Source organism: Polyodon spathula, chromosome 5 (assembly GCF_017654505.1).
Source record: "Polyodon spathula isolate WHYD16114869_AA chromosome 5, ASM1765450v1, whole genome shotgun sequence".
Classification (NCBI taxonomy): domain Eukaryota; kingdom Metazoa; phylum Chordata; class Actinopteri; order Acipenseriformes; family Polyodontidae; genus Polyodon; species Polyodon spathula.
Window position 1 is genome coordinate 77,916,209 of NC_054538.1, and position 20,277 is coordinate 77,936,485.

The following is a 20,277-nucleotide window of genomic DNA, read 5'->3' on the forward strand; positions in this document are numbered from 1 at the left end:
TGTGTGTGCACTGTTTCTAGTCTCTCTTCTCAACTGCCACAGTGGGCTTGTGGTCTAGAGCCAGGGTTGAACTCAGAGCTCAGCAGCAACACCTTCCATTTCCTCCTGTCCGCTCCTGCCCAGCCTTCTAGAGCTTTAGTCTATTCGCTGAATGAAGATCATCTCTACCAGCAACAAGAGGAGCAGGCAACTGCATGCAGAACAGACCTCACAGGGGCCTGTGCTCTGCGTTTGTTCCAGCTGGGGGTATCCCGGCCAGGGCTGAGCGCACTCACAGGTAGCAGTGCTGGAGGAGTCCTGCCCAGAGCTGCTCCACGCGCTCATCAGTACATTCCACCAGCTTCCTATCACATTAACGCTAAGCAGGGACCACTCCACCACCCCCTTCTGAAAATTGACTATGATACATATGCACGCTCATTCACCCGTTTTGTGTGTGTGTGGTGATGTTCTCGGGAGCCTGTGTGTGCTGATCTCTGTATCTCTGTCTGGATGTTCTCGGGAGCCTGTGTGTGTGTGTGCTGATCTCTGTATCTCTGCCTGGATGTTCTCGGGAGCCTGTGTGTGTGCATGTGTGCTGATCTCTGTGTCTCTGTCTGGATGTTCTCAGGGCAGTGTGCGACCCGTCCCTGCCCCTGACTGTGGAGGAGCAGGAGGAGTGAGGTGATCTGCTAACTAACCAAGAGCACCCCGACAGTATAGAGAACTACTGCCCCTCTTGCAACATCCAGGCACAGGTATTGTAAACACTCTGCAGATTGCTGTAGGCTGCTGTAGGGGAGAAAAGTAAATATATAGTTTTATGATGGAATGGTATGGTTGCACAAAAAACATATAACACCTACAGTATGTAGCACACACCTTTGGTAGCAGGCGTTTGGTTAGCAGGTGCTTCTGTATCCAAATCGGCATATATTACCGATTTCTCTAAAGTACTGGCTGTGTTCATGGAGCCTCATTAAGAACGCTGCACTCCTGCTTTCTTTCAGAGATACCCCTCCATGTTAATCACCGCCTGTGAGGGTGGTCAGACAGTGCAGCTGTGCACGCTAGTGAGTACAATAAAACAGGTAAAGCAATATCATGCGCTTACTAACCGTTGAGACTGCAGCACTGATTAGAGAGCGACAGGCACTCTGCCAGTCACAAAAACAACTTCATTAACAAACAACAGGAGGTCACGTTGACGTCCAAAACTACCAAATTTATACTTTTTTTTTTTTTTTTTTTATAAAAGGGGTCGTTTGGTTATTTAATTTTTTCAACCAAAACTTTGAAACTGTCAAATAAAGTGAAACTTCTAAGAAACTTAGCAGTGTATTGATGAAGGCGCTGGCCGAAATGTTAGTCTACTTAGTTTTACCTTAATTTTATTAAAACTGTGCCTTCCACACCAATCTGTGTAAGATGCGACCACTACTGTTAATCCTTACTATATATATGTATAGATAGGAATATATATATATATATATATATATATATATATATATATATATATATATATATATATATATATATATATATATATATATATTATATATTTTGAAGAATCCCTATGTCAGGTAAGCATGCTTCAGTGTAGGCTCATGATTTACAGTGGCTTGCGAAAGTATTGACCCCCCTTGGCATTTTTCCTATTTTGTTGCCTTACAACCTGGAATTAAAATGGATTTTTATTTTGATTTCATGTAATGGACATACACAAAATAGTCCAAATTGGTGAAGTGAAATGAAAAAAATAACTTGTTTAAAAAAATTCTAAAAAATAAATAACGGAAAAGTGGTGCGTGCATATGTATTCACCCCCTTTGCTATTAAGCCTCTAAATAAGATCTGGTGCAACCAATTACCTTCAGAAGTCACATAGTTAAATAAAGTCCACCTGTGTGCAATCTAAGTGTCACATGATCTGTCACATGATCTCAGTAAATACACACCTGTTCTGAAAGGCCACAGAGTCTGCAACACTACTAAGCAAGGGGCACCACCAAGCAAGCGACACCATGAAGACCAAGGAGCTCTCCAAACAGGTCAGGGACAAAGTTGTGGAGAAGTACAGATCAGGGTTGGGTTATAAAAAAATATCAGAAACTTTGAACATCCCACGGAGCACCATTAAAACCATTATTAAAAAATGGAAAGAATATGGCATCACAACAAACCTGGCAAGAGAGGGCTGCCCACCAAAACTCACGGACCAGGCAAGGAGGGCATTAATCAGAGAGGCAACAAAGAGACCAAAGATAACCCTGAAGGAGCTGCAAAGCTCCACAGCAGAGATTGGAGTATCTGTCCATAGGACCACTTTAAGCCGTACACTCCACAGAGCTAAATACAGGGAAATTCTTGAGGGAAACCTGTTTCAGTCTTCCAGAGATTTGAGACTGGGACAGAGGTTCACCTTCCAGCAGGACAATGACCCTAAGCATACTGCTAAAGCAACACTCGAGTGGTTTAAGGGGAAACATTTTAATGTCTTGGAATGGCCTAGTCAAAGCCCAGACCTCAATCAAATTGAGAATCTGTGGTATGACTTAAAGATTGCTGTACACCAGCGGAACCCATCCAACTTGAAGGAGCTGGAGCAGTTTTGCCTTGAAGAATGGGCAAAAATCCCAGTGGCTAGATGTGCCAAGCTTATAGATACATACCCCAAGAGACTTGCAGCTGTAATTGCTGCAAAAGGTGGCTCTACAAAGTATTGACTTTGGGGGGGGGGGGTGAATACTTATGCACGCTCAAGTTTTCTGTTTTTTTGTCTTATTTCTTGTTTGCTTCACAATAAAAAATATTTTGCATCTTCAAAGTGGTAGGCATGTTGTGTAAATCAAATGATACAAACCCCCAAAAAATCCATTTTAATTCCAGTTTGTAAGGCAACAAAATAGGAAAAATGCCAAGGGGGGTCAATACTTTCGCAAGCCATTGTATGTAGCATTTGTTTTTCTTTATTTGTTAGACCGCCAGACAATTGCATTCCTCTACAAAGAACACAGGATTGATGTGAAGCACCCTAAAAGGAAGAGGAGATAGATTTGTACTTCACTGAAATCCAGTGGCTGAGGAGGTTTACTTGGGGGATATTCCGAACAAATTGCCCCAACCCAGGCACTGAAGACAGAATTGGCAACAATAACAGAAGGCAGACTGAAAAAAAGGATGCAAAAATCAGCTTTATTTTAATAACATTTGCGATTTAAGGTTGCAGATATTTTTTGGTGTCTTGTTTTTTTGGGGTTTTTTTAACAGGTATGTTTCCAATAAAAAAAACAATCACCCCATGGCAATTAAAAGCCTCAGCAGTTCTTGTACAAGATCCCCAGCGGACTGAAGTAACAGGCTTTCTGTGAGACGAAGCAGTTCTCCCTGAAACGGCTCACCTTGTGGATGGGCTCCCTCATGTGGTACTCCAGCACCAACCCCTCTCCCCTCTCTGTCCTGATGGCAGCCAGGCTCACTGTCTTCATGCTGCCAGGCAACGTGCTGACTCGCACGCTGGCCTCCCTGGGCAGCTCCGGGACCACGCTAGTCAGGTCCGTTGTGCTACCGTTGCCCAAGTTGAGCACCATCAGGAAGGCTGTGCTGAGGCCGTCCAGCTCCCTGACGTAGACGAAGACATCTGCATCGCTCCACACCAAGCATACCCAGCCCCAGTGCAGGGGCAGCTCGCTCTCACGCAGGGCACTCAGAGTGCGGTACAGAGCCAAAGGGGAGCTGCTGTCATTCATCTGCATCTAGGGAGGAGGAGTGGAGTATAAAGAGAGCTTTACATATAGAGTACTGCACTGGTGTTTAAATAACAGACATTGAAGACTGGTTAGCACTATGACAACAGAACAGAAGAGCACACAAGACAGTTACCAACCAGCTGTTCACATAACACGGGTTTGGATAACCAATTCACTGCTTGTTATTTATATATATATATATATATATATATATATATATATATATATATATATATATATATATAATAAAAAATTACCAAAAACAATTATTTTAAACCAGTTTTTTTTTTTTTTTTTTATCACAGAAAGATGTGATTTAAATTTCTGATTTGTAGCTGTGCATTTTCAGTTTTGGTTTTATCTCTATTTTGCTTCAAAGCACTCCCTTGCAGGTAAGTGCACGTGGCTACGTTAGTGAATAAGCACACCTTTTATTGTAAGAACACTGGTGTGTATACACGTTAATATGGTAAGTATCAAAGTCCAAAGTGGGCTCTTCTCTTTGCGAATCTGCTGTTTTCAAGAACGCTGCGGTGATCCTCTGTGATGTGTGCGCTCTCAGCTGGTTGGTTCACTCACCATGACGTTGCGAGTCTGGTAGTCGGGGTGCACTGGGAGCCAGGTCTTGTTTGCTTCACTGAACCCAGCATTGGGGCTGCTGTCCCACTGCATGGGGGACCTGAGGGGATCTCGGTTCTCACTCTTTCAGGACGGGAGAACAGAAGTCAACAAGAGGAAGTGAATGTGATAATAACTCAGCTGTGTACAGCAGATCCTGATAAAGGAGCTGTAAACCATGGAAATGTGCGCAGGACTGCGTGCTGAATGTATAAAAGCTGTACGCTTACAATATCTATATGTTAAGCACACTAAGCTATTTCCAATTAAAATGAAAGGCCATTGCTGGTGGTTTTAATTAATGTAATCTGCAGGACTCAGTTCAAAGCTATTCATGGAATCCTGCAGCAGTGTAGGGGTTTAACATCTGTGTGGGAATCTGGAGGAACAGGACTTAATCCGGGATTTATGTACAACTGATGCCAAGAGAACGATAGAGAGCTTTGATAATGGTGCTGTATAGCCTGTGTCCCTTGTCTGAACTGTGTTTGCATCAAGCTCCTGAGTTGAATGTGCTTGTACTGTAATGTGACTAGGGTACAGGCATTTACAGTTTGTCGTGTTCATATCGCACACATTTAGATATTTGTGTACTGTCCACCTCAAACAGAGAATAAATAACTGAAAAAAAACCACTCAATACTGCTAAATTTAGAAACTTGCTAGAATTAATTCAATGACAAGCATTCCGATTTGAAGTCACTAAACTTACTAAGTTTCTTTTAGTATTTCCAAAAAAGAATAAAACCGGAGGCTCTGTTGATAACATGTTTATCATGTTCCTTTCTAAAAAATAAATAAATAAATAAAATCACCTAACTCATGTTAGCTAATTTCATCAAATGTTAGGAACAATGGAGCATGCTTTGAGCTGGGACCCTCGATTGCATAGAGGAATCACACCTGTCTACCGGACACTCACTGGGTCAAACTTTCCGAATGGGTCCTGTATCTGATCCTCGGACACAACGATGTTCTCCATGCCGATCTCCTCTCCGTAGTAGGAGGTGGGCGTGCCCGGTAGCGTCAGCAGCAGCATGTTGATCACATTGACGTACTCTTGGCTCAAGGCCGACGCAATCCGGGGGTTGTCATGGTTCCCAACCTGGAACAACAAAGAGCATCCATAACCCTTACCTGCTGAGCAATTCCACTCTTTATGCAGGCCCAGATTAGAAAGAGGCACGTATTCTAGTAAACGTATAAAGCATGATATACGGAACTGCACTTGGTAAAAAGCCATGCTTTCAGTTAGTGAGGCACAGTTCCATATACAGTAGCACGGGAGTTCTATGAATAATAAGTGTCCTGTTTTACTTTGTTTATAAATAGCCCTCTGAATAGTGTTTAGACCAAAGGGGGCATTACAGCCTACAGGATAAAAACAACAAGACTCACCACCCAGTTTGGCCAGTACCCTTTAGGCATGTTAGTCATCCATAAATTCACAAGGTCATAGCAAGCCCTTCCAGAGAGACTCTCCGAGAGATCAAGCAGGTAGAAGTTAAAAGGAAAATTAGCTTCTTCAACAAAAGAGGTGCCATAATACATCATCGTCCTGCCAATCTCTTCATAGTCATAGGATTCGGTCACCATGAACCTTGGAAAAGACACACACACACACACAGTGCGATAAGCAGGACTAAACAGGGCTATTCCACGGTAAAGGAAAACACACAGTTGCACAACACAACCCTTGCAAATGTGTCCCTTACCTCAATTAAAAATATGCATTTGCATTAAACAGACCCTACTTTACTGGAATGGAAATAAGATTTCTATTGCATAGCACTTTCACTCATTACAGGTTTTAATGTGCTTGATTAGCCACAGTGGATAGGTAACAAGCTCGGGTGTTAGTGATCATTAAACTCATAGGAAAACCAGGAATTGTCAAACTGCTATGCAATGGGTGTTCCATCCCTGTAAGTAAAAAGAGAAGCTGCTTAAAGCATGCATATTTTATGATGTTTATCATTTCTCGCTAGTGCTCAATCTCACTGAGTGTCCACTTGCTTCACAGTCAATATCACATGAAATCCAAGAACAAAAAAAATATGGCAAACCCGCACACGCCTGCAAGCAGGAAGGCACCCAGTTAAAGCAATGGAGAAAACTGATAGGGAATCTGGTTGAGAGCCGCAGAACTGTGGACCATTTAGACTGCAAACATCACAAAAAGGTACAGAAGAGATCAAAATGCTATTTGTATTTCAGCTTCTGTCTAGATGAAAGCTTGTCCCAGAGTAAAGCACACCACTCACAACAACAGAGAATCACTGCCGGATAAGCTAGTGCATCATTTGCAGCTCATCTCAGTTTACCTGCTCGTTGCTGAGCCACCAACCCTCACAACCATAGGGTTAAATAATCAGTATGTTAAATAAGCAGCCATTAAGAAGTGAGACTTAATGCTGGTGAACGGCACCAACTGAGACTTTGCCAAAGTTCAGCTGCGGACGGAGTAGCATTGAGGCAGTACCTGTATCTCCCTGGCTCCGTGCTGTACTCATTCATGACCTGACGCCAGCCCTGCAGTATACCATGCAAGCCCACCTGGGAGTCTGTGTAGTCGTGATACAGCTCGGAATGGGACGTGATGTTCTCCTGAGAAAGAGGAGCACAGAGTCACTGCAACGTCCTACTGCCAGCTCAAATCACCACCCTTCCTGCTGGGTATCAGTGTACACACTGGAAACCTTTATTCCACTCCATCTGCTGGATTGATTACAGCAAGAACTAAGAAGCTCAAATCATGCACAATATGTTCAGGAATCTTGGTGTCAACAGATCTGCAGTGGCACTTGAAATATATTAAAAAGATCCGTTTGAGCAGGTGAACTTGGCAATGAAAAACAGTTTTTAATAAGTCCTTATGCAACAGGGATGTTTGTGGTAGTTTGTAGCTACAGTAACTGCAGCTAAGACATTCCTGAAATGCTGCACTGTATGGAAACATATTTAGTAGATTATTGTATTACTTTTTCTACTTATCCAGCAGTAATTTAAGAATTTTATGCATATCCTAATTTCTTTGCAGCATATCTTACTTGTGTTGCCTGAGTAAGGTGTGTTAAGCTGCTTTGAAATAACCAGTTTCTCCTGGATTCCTTACTGCAGTAATTATAAGTCTCCATGGCCACCTGTAGACACATTTCAGATAACCTGTTTAAATATGGGGATGGGTAACCATGTAAATGGTCTCTGATGTCTGGGAAACTAGGAGACATAGCGTATGGAAATTTCCAAACAGCCCAAAGCATCTGGCAGTACGACTGTATCAATAAAACTAATTATCCCAGAACTGGGTACTCCAACCTACCCAAGCCATCGTAAACATCATAAAAGGAAAGATGACATTATAATAAGACCTCACCACTCACTCTGTCTAAGCAGAGTTCAGTGCAGAGGGACTCACCGGGTTTTGCTCTGGATTGACCGAACCTCTCACTCTTTTTAAGCAGAGTTCAGTGCAGAGGGCCTCACCGGGTTTTGCTCTGGATTGACCGAACCTCTCACTCTAAGCAGAGTTCAGTGCAGAGGGACTCACTGGGTTTTGCTCTAGGTTGACCGAACCGCTCACTCTTTCTAAGCAGAGTTCAGTGCAGAGGGACTCACTGGGTTTTGCTCTGGATTGACCGAACCGCTCACTCTGTCTAAGCAGAGTTCAGTGCAGAGGGACTCACCGGGTTTTGCTCTGGGTTGACCGAACCGCTCACTCTTTCTAAGCAGAGTTCAGTGCAGAGGGACTCACCGGGTTTTGCTCTGGATTGACCAAACCGCTCACTCTTTCTAAGCAGAGTTTAGTGCAGAGGGACTCACCGGGTTTTGCTCTGGATTGACCGAACCGCTCACTCTTTCTAAGCAGAGTTCAGTGCAGAGGGACTCACCGGGTTTTGCTCTGGATTGACCGAACTGCTCACTCTTTCTAAGCAGAGTTCAGTGCAGAGGGACTCACTGGGTTTTGCTCTGGATTGATCGAACTGCTCAGTCTTTCTAAGCAGAGTTCAGTGCAGAGGGACTCACCGGGTTTTGCTCTGGGTTGACCGAACCACTCACTCTTTCTAAGCAGAGTTCAGTGCAGAGGGACTCACCGGGTTTTGCTCTGGATTGACCTGAGGCTCATCTCTCAGGTGCTCTGCTTCCAGAATGAACTTCACTGCATCCATCCGGAGTCCGTCCACACCCTTCTCCAGCCAAAACCTGATCACATCCTGGAAAGCACACACAAAGACACAATAAGAATCTGAACAGACACCTTCTACCCGCGTTAACCACAGCCGTGATGGTTATGTTTGTTCATGTACAATACTGTACACAATAAGCTCCTGTAAAGTGATTATAGCTAACATGTCTCTAGAAGTGTTTTGCCCTTTCTTTAGCTACACAGGTCTCAAATGTGCATTTTTGAAATGAATGACAAACATTTCTTCTCATTTTAAAACATGACAACTGGTACTGTATCAGGACAAAGAATGACTTCCAGCAGTGTCTTCTGGGTCAAAGCATGTTACTGGCTGAAAGCATGTCAGTCAATAGCGGATGCAGCTGGTTGGTTAATGACAGGAAAGAAGGTATTGAAGGGGTGGAGACAATTACTCCCTCCAGGTGACCAAGCAAGTGCAACACAAACTGAAAGTAGGGCTTGCAAACAGAGATTTGTATAACCAAGTAGTGCTATATATCATGTTAAAATGAAGACAAATGTTTGCTATGCTGTGCTGGAGGTTTGCTTGCTTGCTAATGCTGTTGTCTCTGGGGAAGCAGATAGTATTGTGCCATGTTCACTGCCATCTTTATTCTCTGCTCTCTGACCTCAGTTAGGTTTTACAAGTGTGTGCAAAGTCAGACTTAGTTTTCTTAGATGTGTTTACATTTTCTTGTTGACTAATAAAAGTTTTTTGGAGCATTGGTGTCACCATGTTGAGTTTGTGAGACAGGACACCATGTTGAGTTTGTGAGTCAGGACAACATGTTGAGTTTGTGAGACAGGACAACATGTTGAGTTTGTGAGACAGGACACCATGTTGAGTTCGTTAGTCAGGACACCATGTTGAGTATTTGAGATAGGACACCATGTTGAGTTTGTGAGACACCTGTTAATATAGGAGTTAAATAGTCATATTTATGAGTCACATAGTTACGTCAAGTTTGAGGTCTTGAACTCGTAATAGGTGTATGAATGACGAAGTAACGACTACCTTATATATATATATATATATATATATATATATATATATATATATATATATATATATATATATATATATATATATATCAAGTTCAGTGGCTTGTCATTCCAGACTGATTCGATCCATGGGCAGGAGATATCAGGCCGTCATCCATGCCAATGGTGGGCATATCTGTTACTGATTTGTTTGACCTTTGAAATTGACTTTATTGAATGTCTTAAGGATTTCTGTACAGGTTAAGGTTCTAATCCAGGTAGTCGTAATGACAGCAGCAAGTGTGTGGATGTGGATAAGCTCAAGTTCTGGAGTTTGAGCTCATTGCTGCTGAGTTTCTATATTGATAACATTTTTTATATCCCCACCTGGTCTGATTGCAACAATACTGCCAGTCTTGTTATAATATTCCTCGTATTCCTGTACCCCGGCACAGCGAGCACATGCTGTCAATGATTATCTGCAAGTCTTCTCTTAATGTTTTTCAAGACAAAGAATTTGCTGACTTGGCCGAAAGCAGTGGAATGTGTTTGTTTGTTTTAGGCAAGGAATGAACTGAAATCAGATTTCTGTGTCCTGATGAATCTCTTTTCCAGTTTTTCTAACTGGCTGGTTAACTACACTGCTACCCCAGATCACTGTTACGTTTGCCTTTTTTGTGTGAGTCTGTTGTGTTGTTTTCCAGCGTGTCTGCAGTTGCATCGCTGATCAAACGCTAGCTCATGATGAATGATCGACGTAACCTCACTTCTGCACACGACTCCACACAAAGGCATGAAGCAAGTTTAGAGATTGTGAAACACAGCTGGAAAACTTGCTTGTATACAAATCCTAAAAGGAGACCAAAAATAAAATCACAATTCAATGCCGTTTTTTCAATGATCCATACTCCACATTGCCAGGAATATGAACCTTTTTTGTTTAGTTTGTAGACTTTGGTAAGGTCCTTTGTGTCTGAGCTTTTAATGAGCTCAGTGAAGCTTGAGTGCAGATTGCTATGAACCTCACGCTTGCTACAGCTTGCATTTCGGATACAAATGTAATGCAGAACTTTGTGAGCTGGGTGTTCCGAACAGGAGTGCAGGATAACACTGTACAGAACAGTACAGGATAACACTGTACAGAACAGTACAGGATAACACTGTACAGAACAGGAGTGCAGGATAACACTGTACAGAACAGTACAGGATAACACTGTACAGAACAGGAGTGCAGGATAACACTGTACAGAACAGTACAGGATAACACTGTACAGAACAGTAGTGCAGGATAACACTGTACAGAACAGGAGTGCAGGATAACACTGTACAGAACAGTACAGGATAACACTGTACAGAACAGTGCAGGATAACACTGTACAGAACAGTACAGGATAACACTGTACAGAACAGGAGTGCAGGATAACACTGTACAGAACAGTACAGGATAACACTGTACAGAAACAGGATAACACTGTACAGAACAGGAGTGCAGGATAACACTGTACAGAACAGGAGTGCAGGATAACACTGTACAGAACAGTACAGGATAACACTGTACAGAACAGGAGTGCAGGATAACACTGTACAGAACAGTACAGGATAACACTGTACAGAACAGTGCAGGATAACACTGTACAGAACAGTGCAGGATAACACTGTACAGAACAGGAGTGCAGGATAACACTGTACAGAACAGGAGTGCAGGATAACACTGTACAGAACAGGAGTGCAGGATAACACTGTACAGAACAGGAGTGCAGGATAACACTGTACAGAACAGGAGTGCAGGATAACACTGTACAGAACAGGAGTGCAGGATAACACTGTACAGAACAGTACAGGATAACACTGTACAGAACAGTACAGGATAACACTGTACAGAACAGTACAGGATAACACTGTACAGAACAGGAGTGCAGGATAACACTGTACAGAACAGTACAGGATAACACTGTACAGAACAGTACAGGATAACACTGTACAGAACAGTACAGGTGCAGGATAACACTGTACAGAACAGGAGTGCAGGATAACACTGTACAGAACAGTAGTGCAGGATAACACTGTACAGAACAGTAGTGCAGGATAACACTGTACAGAACAGTAGTGCAGGATAACACTGTACAGAACAGGAGTGCAGGATAACACTGTACAGAACAGGAGTGCAGGATAACACTGTACAGAACAGGAGTGCAGGATAACACTGTACAGAACAGGAGTGCAGGATAACACTGTACAGAACAGTACAGGATAACACTGTACAGAACAGTACAGGATAACACTGTACAGAACAGGAGTGCAGGATAACACTGTACAGAACAGTACAGGATAACACTGTACAGAACAGGAGTGCAGGATAACACTGTACAGAACAGTACAGGATAACACTGTACAGAACAGTACAGGATAACACTGTACAGAACAGTACAGGATAACACTGTACAGAACAGGAGTACAGGATAACACTGTACAGAACAGTGCAGGATAACACTGTACAGAACAGGAGTGCAGGATAACACTGTACAGAACAGGAGTGCAGGATAACACTGTACAGAACAGGAGTGCAGGATAACACTGTACAGAACAGGAGTGCAGGATAACACTGTACAGAACAGTACAGGATAACACTGTACAGAACAGTACAGGATAACACTGTACAGAACAAGCAAGTGCCTCACGGGTTTCAAGTGTGTTGAAATTGGAAAGCAGCCACTATTGTCACTTTGTTACTGTGAATCCCAGCAATGAGCTTATTTCTTAATGCATCTTAACACATCAACATGTGTGCATTGTGGAGTTCAGGCTTGAATGCAATCTCACCATTGCATTTTACAATCATTATCTTCCTTGATTTGTACATTACTCTTCAAACTCTTCAAGCGTTCTGCTTGCCTTTTGAAAGTCATTAAAAGTCACATCCTCACTGGAACCTATTAGCAGCAGCTACACTTACATTTACAAGAGTGTCGATCTCATGACAAAGAATTGTAAATGTTTAAACTACAACACAATCTGCAGAAATGGTTTCTAAGTGTTTTGTGGCTGCCTCTAATCAAGCTGAGAGTGTACTTTCTCTTGCACTATTTGTATGACAAATAGCTTCGCTCCCAGGCCTGAAGCAGCAAAGTATGAGTGAGAAATACAATCTCAACTTGATGTACAGTCTCCTGTCTGTATTGTGCTGGCGTATGATAGGTAAGGTATTTGGCAAACAGATCCAAGATTGAGATACGGACATTGGATCTGCGAATGACGAAAGCTCAGAGACTCAGAGTTCACAGATACCCAACACTGGCACACTATGTCCCCAGGGAGCTAAATAATGGACCCGCGGTGTGCAATGCCTTTGAAGCATCTAGAAGGCCTAGAAATATGTGGGATCTCTACTTACAGTCATTTCTTTGAGCACTTCGGCATTGCGGAAGTTGAGATCCGGCTGCTCCTTGAGAAACTGGTGTAGATAGCACTGGCCTCGGACCACATCAAACTGCCAGGCTGAGTATCCAAACACACTCACCTGGGGACAGTCACAAGGCATTTAAAACAGTCAGTCCCATCTGCTCTCACAGAAATCTGCAGAAGCATTTATAACAGTCAGTGCCATCCGCTCTCACAGAAATCTGCAGAAGCATTTATAACAGTCAGTCCCATCCGCTCTCACAGAAATCTGCAGAAGCATTTATAACACTCAGTCCCATCCGCTCTCACAGAAATCTGCAGAAGCATTTATAACAGTCAGTGCCATCCGCGCTCACAGAAATCTGCAGAAGCATTTATAACAGTCAGTGCCATCCGCTCTCACAGAAATCTGCAGAAGCATTTATAACAGTCAGTGCCATCCGCTCTCACAGAAATCTGCAGAAGCATTTATAACAGTCAGTGCCATCCGCTCTCAAAGAAATCTGCAGAAGCATTTATAACAGTCAGTGCCATCCGCTCTCACAGAAATCTGCAGAAGCATTTATAACAGTCAGTGCCATCCGCTCTCACAGAAATCTGCAGAAGCATTTATAACAGTCAGTGCCATCCGCTCTCACAGAAATCTGCAGAAGCATTTATAACAGTCAGTCCCATCCGCTCTCACAGAAATCTGCAGAAGCATTTATAACAGTCAGTGCCATCCGCTCTCACAGAAATCTGCAGAAGCATTTATAACAGTCAGTGCCATCCGCTCTCATAGGAATCTGCAGAAGCATTTATAACAGTCAGTGCCATCCGCTCTCACAGAAATCTGCAGAAGCATTTATAACAGTCAGTCCCATCTGCTCTCACAGAAATCTGCAAAAACATTTATAACACTCAGTGCCATCCGCTCTCACAGAAATCTGCAGAAGCATTTAAAACAGTCAGTGCCATCCGCTCTCACAGAAATCTGCAGAAGCATTTATAACAGTCAGTCCCATTCGCTCTCACAGAAATCTGCAATCACTGCATCTTAAGGGGAAGTGATTTAGACACATTCTTTAGTAGGTGATTATTCAATGTGTTTTGTGGTAGTCTTTGTTTTACTGGCGAGCGTGTGTGTAAGACATATTGCGCTGGCAGGATATGTACCCAGTTGTTGGGAGGCTTGGTCATCGTGCCGTTCACACTCTCACAGTCTTTCCAGATGTAGTAATCCTTGTACTTCTCCGTCCCATTGCGGCTCCTCTGGAACCAGACGTGCTTGTCACTGGTGTGGTTGGGAATGAAATCTATGATCAGCTTCAAACCTTAAAGGACCCAGAGACAGAAGCAGTGTGAGAATCGAAAGCAGCACAGCAGGATGCCAGGACTCAGTCATTAGAATGTTAAACCAATCCCAAAAGTACAACAACATTAAGAAGTTTTAAAGGGAGCACTCTACCTTGTACTATAGTGTACTACTGTAAACTAATATAGTGAAAACATATTAATGATGTAATGTTTGCACATCTTCATTGTGATCATATAAAGCACTTTATCCAGTACAAATGTGGGGTTGCGAACAGCAAAGGGAATGCAATTTCTGATAGCAATATGTGATTGATGTAATTTAAGCAGCAATTCTGATAAGCAGTGATTCTGTTAAGCATCGATTCTGATAAGCAGTGATTCTGTTAAGCATCGATTCTGATAAGCAGTGATTCTGTTAAGCATCGATTCTGATAAGCAGTGATTCTGTTAAGCATCGATTCTGATAAGCAGTGATTCTGTTAAGCATCGATTCTGATAAGCAGTGATTCTGTTAAGCAGCAATTCTGATAAGCAGTGATTCTGTTAAGCATCGATTCTGATAAGTACTGATTCAGATAAGCAGTGATTTTGATAAGCAGTGATTCTAATAAGCAGTGATTCTGATAAACAGCGATTCTGGTAAGAGGTTGTCACAGGGCTGAGTGGGGTCATTACTTTGATGGGAGATCTCCTCCAGCGCTCTTACCTCTGTCATGTATGGATGACAGGAGGTTGTCAAAATCTTCCATGGTCCCAAATATGGGATCGATTTCTCTAAAATCTTCCACATCATATCCGAAATCCTTCATGGGTGACTTGTAGAAGGGGCTGATCCATATGGCTTTCACGTTCAGGTACAAAAAGTAATCCAGCCTGTCTTGGATACCTGAAAATACACAGTACAACACATTCCACAGTGTTGTATCTTTAAGAACAGGAATAGTTTCTCCACCACAATCATAAAGTAAAAACAGTGTTATTTATCTTTTTATCCAGAAAAGTACAAATCTCCTTTTTTAAGGGGGAGCCAGCAGCTGACTGTTATCTTACAATCTGTAACATTATATGTGAAGTTAAGAAGATATAGCTAAAATATACATTACCACAGAACATAGCAAATTAACCTTGATATCTCTACTCAGGTAAAAGCATAGCAAAGTGTTGGAAAGCACAGAGTGAATATGAGGTATGATAAAAACAAATGGTAAAGAAAAGCACATGCACACATGGAAAAGCACAGTAAATGAATTGTATGGGAAACTTTAGAATAATAAAAGAACGATTTTAAGAACAAGATATATACAGTGCATGCTTGTATAGACGTGTTTAAACATTCCGTATGCAGTACTCTAAAGGCAATGCCTATGCAGCTGAAGACTCAGTGTAACAATGAATGTTACACTCCACTGTACAGTGTATGCATTATACAGTTAATACCCTGCTTTTAAACTTCAGTAATCTAAATGTACATTTCAAAATAACAACAACAACAACAACAACAACAATAATAATAATATAATAAGTATTAATATAATAATAATTATTATATTATAATTATTATTTCTAGTATTAAACTAATTTGATTTTATATATTATTAATACAAGAACTTGACTTTTGTATCATAGAGATTATATATACACGCTACTATATATATATATATATATATATATATATATATATATATATATATATATATATATATATATATATATATATAAGCAGACAGTCAGTGGCGGCCTCACCTTTAAGATCCCCGATGCCGTCCAGGTCGGAGTCTTGGAATGACCGCGGGTATATCTGGTACACAGGGGAGGACTGCCACCAGCTCTGGCACTGGGGAGACAGCGCTATGATGGTGGCGGTGACAGCCACCAGTACCAGCGTGCACAGCACGGTAAGCCAGAACAGGATCTCCCGGGGCAGCCTGTAGCACGCCTGGGAGGAATACTGCAGCAGGACCTCCTTCGGCATCCCGGCGTACGGCTTGATTTGGGTATAGTGGAGCTCGCTCAGCCCGTCTGCAACCACGCTGGTCGCTTCACCTTCTGCCTCAGCCGGTTTGCTCGCATCCTCGCCTTCTTGGTCAAAGCCTTTATTTTCGATGCCAAGGTCGGCGTGCATCTCGATGTCTTTGCTGTTCTCTTTTTCAGACATTGTTCTCTTCATATACGGTCAGTGCACTCGACACACTTTAGTTAAGCTTTGCTGGAGTGTATCCCTGTGCCCCAGTGCTGAGCAATGAGAAAGCAGAGAATGTGCCGGAGGACTTCACTCCCGCCGCTTTACTGAGATCAGAGTACACGGACGCAGCAATCGTTAACATTTATAGGTAAAGTGATGGCGTGGTTTCTAAGTTAATGAATAAACACGACAGTGAATACAGTTATTGATCTGTTTGTTAGATAAGAACAACGTATTTAGGTGCTTGGGTTTTCTTTCTTATTCCTTTACGAATTGTTATTGCCGTTAGAAAGAAAAGTGTGCTTGTAACAACTTCCAGTAAAGATGTCTGGGCCAGTTTGTGTTAAGGATGGCAAATGTCTTGTTAAGTATTCCCACACGGTGTTATTCCAAACCAGACTATTTTAGCAATAACTGAGTTGTTGTTTTTTTCTTAACCAGACACACTGAGTCCAGTGGCACTGGAACTAATTTTTTTAAAGTGGGGGTACTGAAAGCCATTGAACAAAACTGAACCCGTGTATATGATGGAAGCCACGCAAAACCAGGGGTGCCGCACCCCCAGCACTCCTAACTCCAGTGCCCTTGACTGAGTCAGATTCATAAGAGTATTTCAGTCGTTAAATCAAGGGACTTTGAGATCAGTAAGTGTGTGGGAGTCTCTTGTGTGTTTTTGTCTTTAACAGTGAGTGTAATGCCAGGTTTGCTGCTACCTGAAATCGACTATTAAATGCTGACTGTATTTAAATCAATTGAAAAGACTCAGTGATCTTTGTGCAGGAAAGTGTTGCTCCTATCTCAGTCACGTGTTGCAGGTGAGATAGTTACAGACTCATTAGCTAAAACATACCACCTTCACACAATCACTAACCCGGAGAACAATTATATCTGTACCAAGTACCAAGACACGCAACAGCGTTTGATACCAAGCAGGGTTAATGTGTGTTAGTTTGTTCACACTTTCAGTTATTTCATTCCAGTGTTTGGAACAACTAAGGTGTGGTCAGCACACATCTCCTCTGGATTTTTTCAGAATTCAGTCAGACCCTCGTCTCCTGGTTCTTACTGTGTATTTAGCTTCCTAGGCATTTATTAGGTCGGTGCATTGAATTAATTCTCCAGTCTTCTTGGGAAATAGCGGAGGGCAAACACACATTTTCATCCTGTGTACTAACAGCAATTAACACACTGTCCCTGTAGCTGCAGGGGTTGTGCTCCTGTTGTCTTCTGACATATTTAGAGTTACTAAAAGAAACTACAATTCAATGGCGAACGTTTTTAAAAGTCTTTAAACGTTTGAAACATTTCTTGTTGAATTCAAGCTTCTTTAGTGTTTCTAAATTAAGCCCTATTGAATGCTCAGTAGGTATGGATGATTTTTTAACAAACCATATACATAGTGACCTCTGTTACAGCACCTCGAGTGTGTCAGAGCTCCATTTAAAAGGTTCCTGTGGTATACCACAGTGCAGAGAAGCACAGTAACAGTACAGTAAAAGCATGGTAAAGCACTGGCACTCCCACACTAATGGTACAGTAAAAGCATGGTAAAGCACTGGCACTCCCACACTAACGGTACAGTAAAAGCATGGTAAAGCACTGGCACTCCCACACTAACGGTACAGTAAAAGCATGGTAAAGCACTGGCACTCCCACACTAATGGTACAGTAAAAGCATGGTAAAGCACTGGCACTCCCACACTAACGGTACAGTAAAAGCATGGTAAAGCACTGGCACTCCCACACTAACGGTACAGTAAAAGCATGGTAAAGCACTGGCACTCCCACACTAACGGTACAGTAAAAGCATGGTAAAGCACTGGCATTCCCACACTAACGGTACAGTAAAAGAATGGTAAAGCACTGGCACTCCTGGTACTATACATCACAGTGCCCCAAGAGTGCAAACCCAATGACCGGACCACACCTGAAACTGTTGTTTATTACTGTTGTTCAGCGATGGAAATAAGACTCCCAGTGCATAGCAGATGGACCCATTCCTGGTTTTACTAGTAATTTAATAAGACCCGAGCTTGTCACCTATGCAGACCACCTATGCACTCTAATCAGCTTGTATTAAACAATGAACAGGAAACTGCTTTGACGATTTCCTGTCCTACCAGATAAAGGTATGGTGGACAACAATGTGAGTTTTCTAGTGAGAACAATGAAATATACTCATGTTCGATATTGTAAGGGTGTTTCCCCACATCAAATGATTGGAGTGACTCCATTAAAATAATTGTGTATTACACATAAATAAAGGAAGGTCATATTTATAAGGAAGGTGTTATATATATATATATATATATATATATATATATATATATATATATATATATATATATATATACACACACACACACAGTACTGTGCAAAAGTTTTAGGCAGGTGTGAAAAAATGCTATAAAGTAAGAATGCTTTCAAAAGTAGACATGTTAATAGTTTATATTTATCAATTAACAAAATGCAAAGTGAGTGAACAGAAGAAAAATCAACATCAAATCAATATTTGGTGTGACCACCCTTTGCCTTCAAAACAGCATCAATTCTTCTAGGTACACTTGCACACAGTTTTTGAAGGAACTCGGCAGGTAGGTTGGCCCAAACATCTTGTAGAACTAGCCACAGTTCTTCTGTGGATTTAGGCAGCCTCAGTTGCTTATCTCTCTTCACGTAATCCCAGACAGACTCAATGATGTTGAGATCAGGGCTCTGTGGGGGCCATACCATCACTTCCAGGACTCCTTGTTCTTCTTTACACTGAAGATAGTTCTTAATGACTTCCACTGTATGTTTGGGGTCGTTGTCATGCTGCAGAATAAATTTGGGGCCAATCAGATGCCTCCCTGATGGTATTGCATGATGGATAAGTATCTGCCTGTACTTCTCAGCATTGAGGAGACCATTAATTCTGACCCAATCCCCAACTCCATTTGCAGAAATGCAGCCCCAAACCTGCAAGGAACCTCCACCATGCTTCCACTCATTTGTGTACTGCTCTCCAGCCCTTCGGCAAACAAACTGCCTTCTGCTGCATCCAAATATTTCAAATTTTGACTCATCAGTCCAGAGCGCCTGCTGCCATTTTTCTGCTTCCCAGTTCCTGTGTTTTCATGCATAGTTGAGTTGCTTGGCCTTGTTTCCACGTCGCAGTTAATGCTTTTTGGCCGCAAGTCTTCCATGAAGGCCACTTTTGACCAAACTTCTCCGGACAGTAGATGGGTGTACCAGGGTCTCACTGTTTTCTGCCAATTCTGAGCTGATAGCATTGCTGGACATCTTCCAATTGCGAATTGAAGTAAGCATGATGTGTCTTTCATCTGCTGCAGTAAGTTTCCTTGGCCGACCACTGCATCTACGGTCCTCAACGTTGCCCGTTTCTTTGTGCTTCTTCAAAAGAGCTTGGACAGCACATCTGGAAACCCCTGTCTGCCTTGAAATTTCTGCCTGGGAGAGACCTTGCTGATGCAGTATAACTACCTTGTGTATTGTTGCTGTGCTCAGTCTTGTCATGGTGTATGACTTTTGACAGTAAACTGTCTTCAGCAACCTCACCTTGTTAGCTGAGTTTGGCTGTTCCTCACCCAGTTTTATTCCTCCTACACAGCTGTTTCTGTTTCAGTTAATGATTGTGTTTCAACCTACATATTGAACTGATGATCATTAGCACCTGTTTGGTATAATTGTTTAATCATACACCTGACTATATGCCTACAAAATCCCTGACTTTGTGCAAGTGTACCTAGAAGAATTGATGCTGTTTTGAAGGCAAAGGGTGGTCACACCAAATATGGATTTGATTTAGATTTTTCTCTGTTCACTCACTTTGCATTTAGTTAATTGATAAATATAATCTATTAACATGTCTATTTTTGAAAGCATTC

The 20,277-nt window shown here is 42.1% G+C and overlaps 2 protein-coding genes across 2 annotated transcripts in view; both read right to left on the bottom strand.

Moving 5' to 3' along the window:
* Window positions 1-3,156: 3,156 nt before the first annotated feature.
* slc3a1 (solute carrier family 3 member 1) lies at window positions 3,157-16,867 on the bottom strand. The gene is made up of 10 exons (XM_041251415.1): window positions 15,952-16,867; window positions 14,915-15,094; window positions 14,068-14,225; window positions 12,905-13,030; window positions 8,441-8,560; window positions 6,829-6,953; window positions 5,745-5,946; window positions 5,269-5,451; window positions 4,308-4,430; window positions 3,157-3,734 (listed from the first exon to the last, which is right to left on the bottom strand). Exons 1-10 carry the CDS (start codon window positions 16,373-16,375, stop codon window positions 3,297-3,299), a joined length of 2,079 nt encoding a protein of 692 aa, XP_041107349.1. The 5' UTR covers window positions 16,376-16,867; the 3' UTR covers window positions 3,157-3,296.
* ppm1ba (protein phosphatase, Mg2+/Mn2+ dependent, 1Ba) overlaps window positions 15,015-20,277 on the bottom strand; it is a 77,437-nt gene continuing 72,174 nt past the window's right edge. The window contains exon 6 of the mRNA XM_041251422.1: window positions 15,015-15,094. Within this exon, the coding sequence (XP_041107356.1) occupies window positions 15,059-15,094 (36 nt within the window). The 3' untranslated portion in view covers window positions 15,015-15,058. The remainder of the gene's footprint in view (window positions 15,095-20,277) is intronic.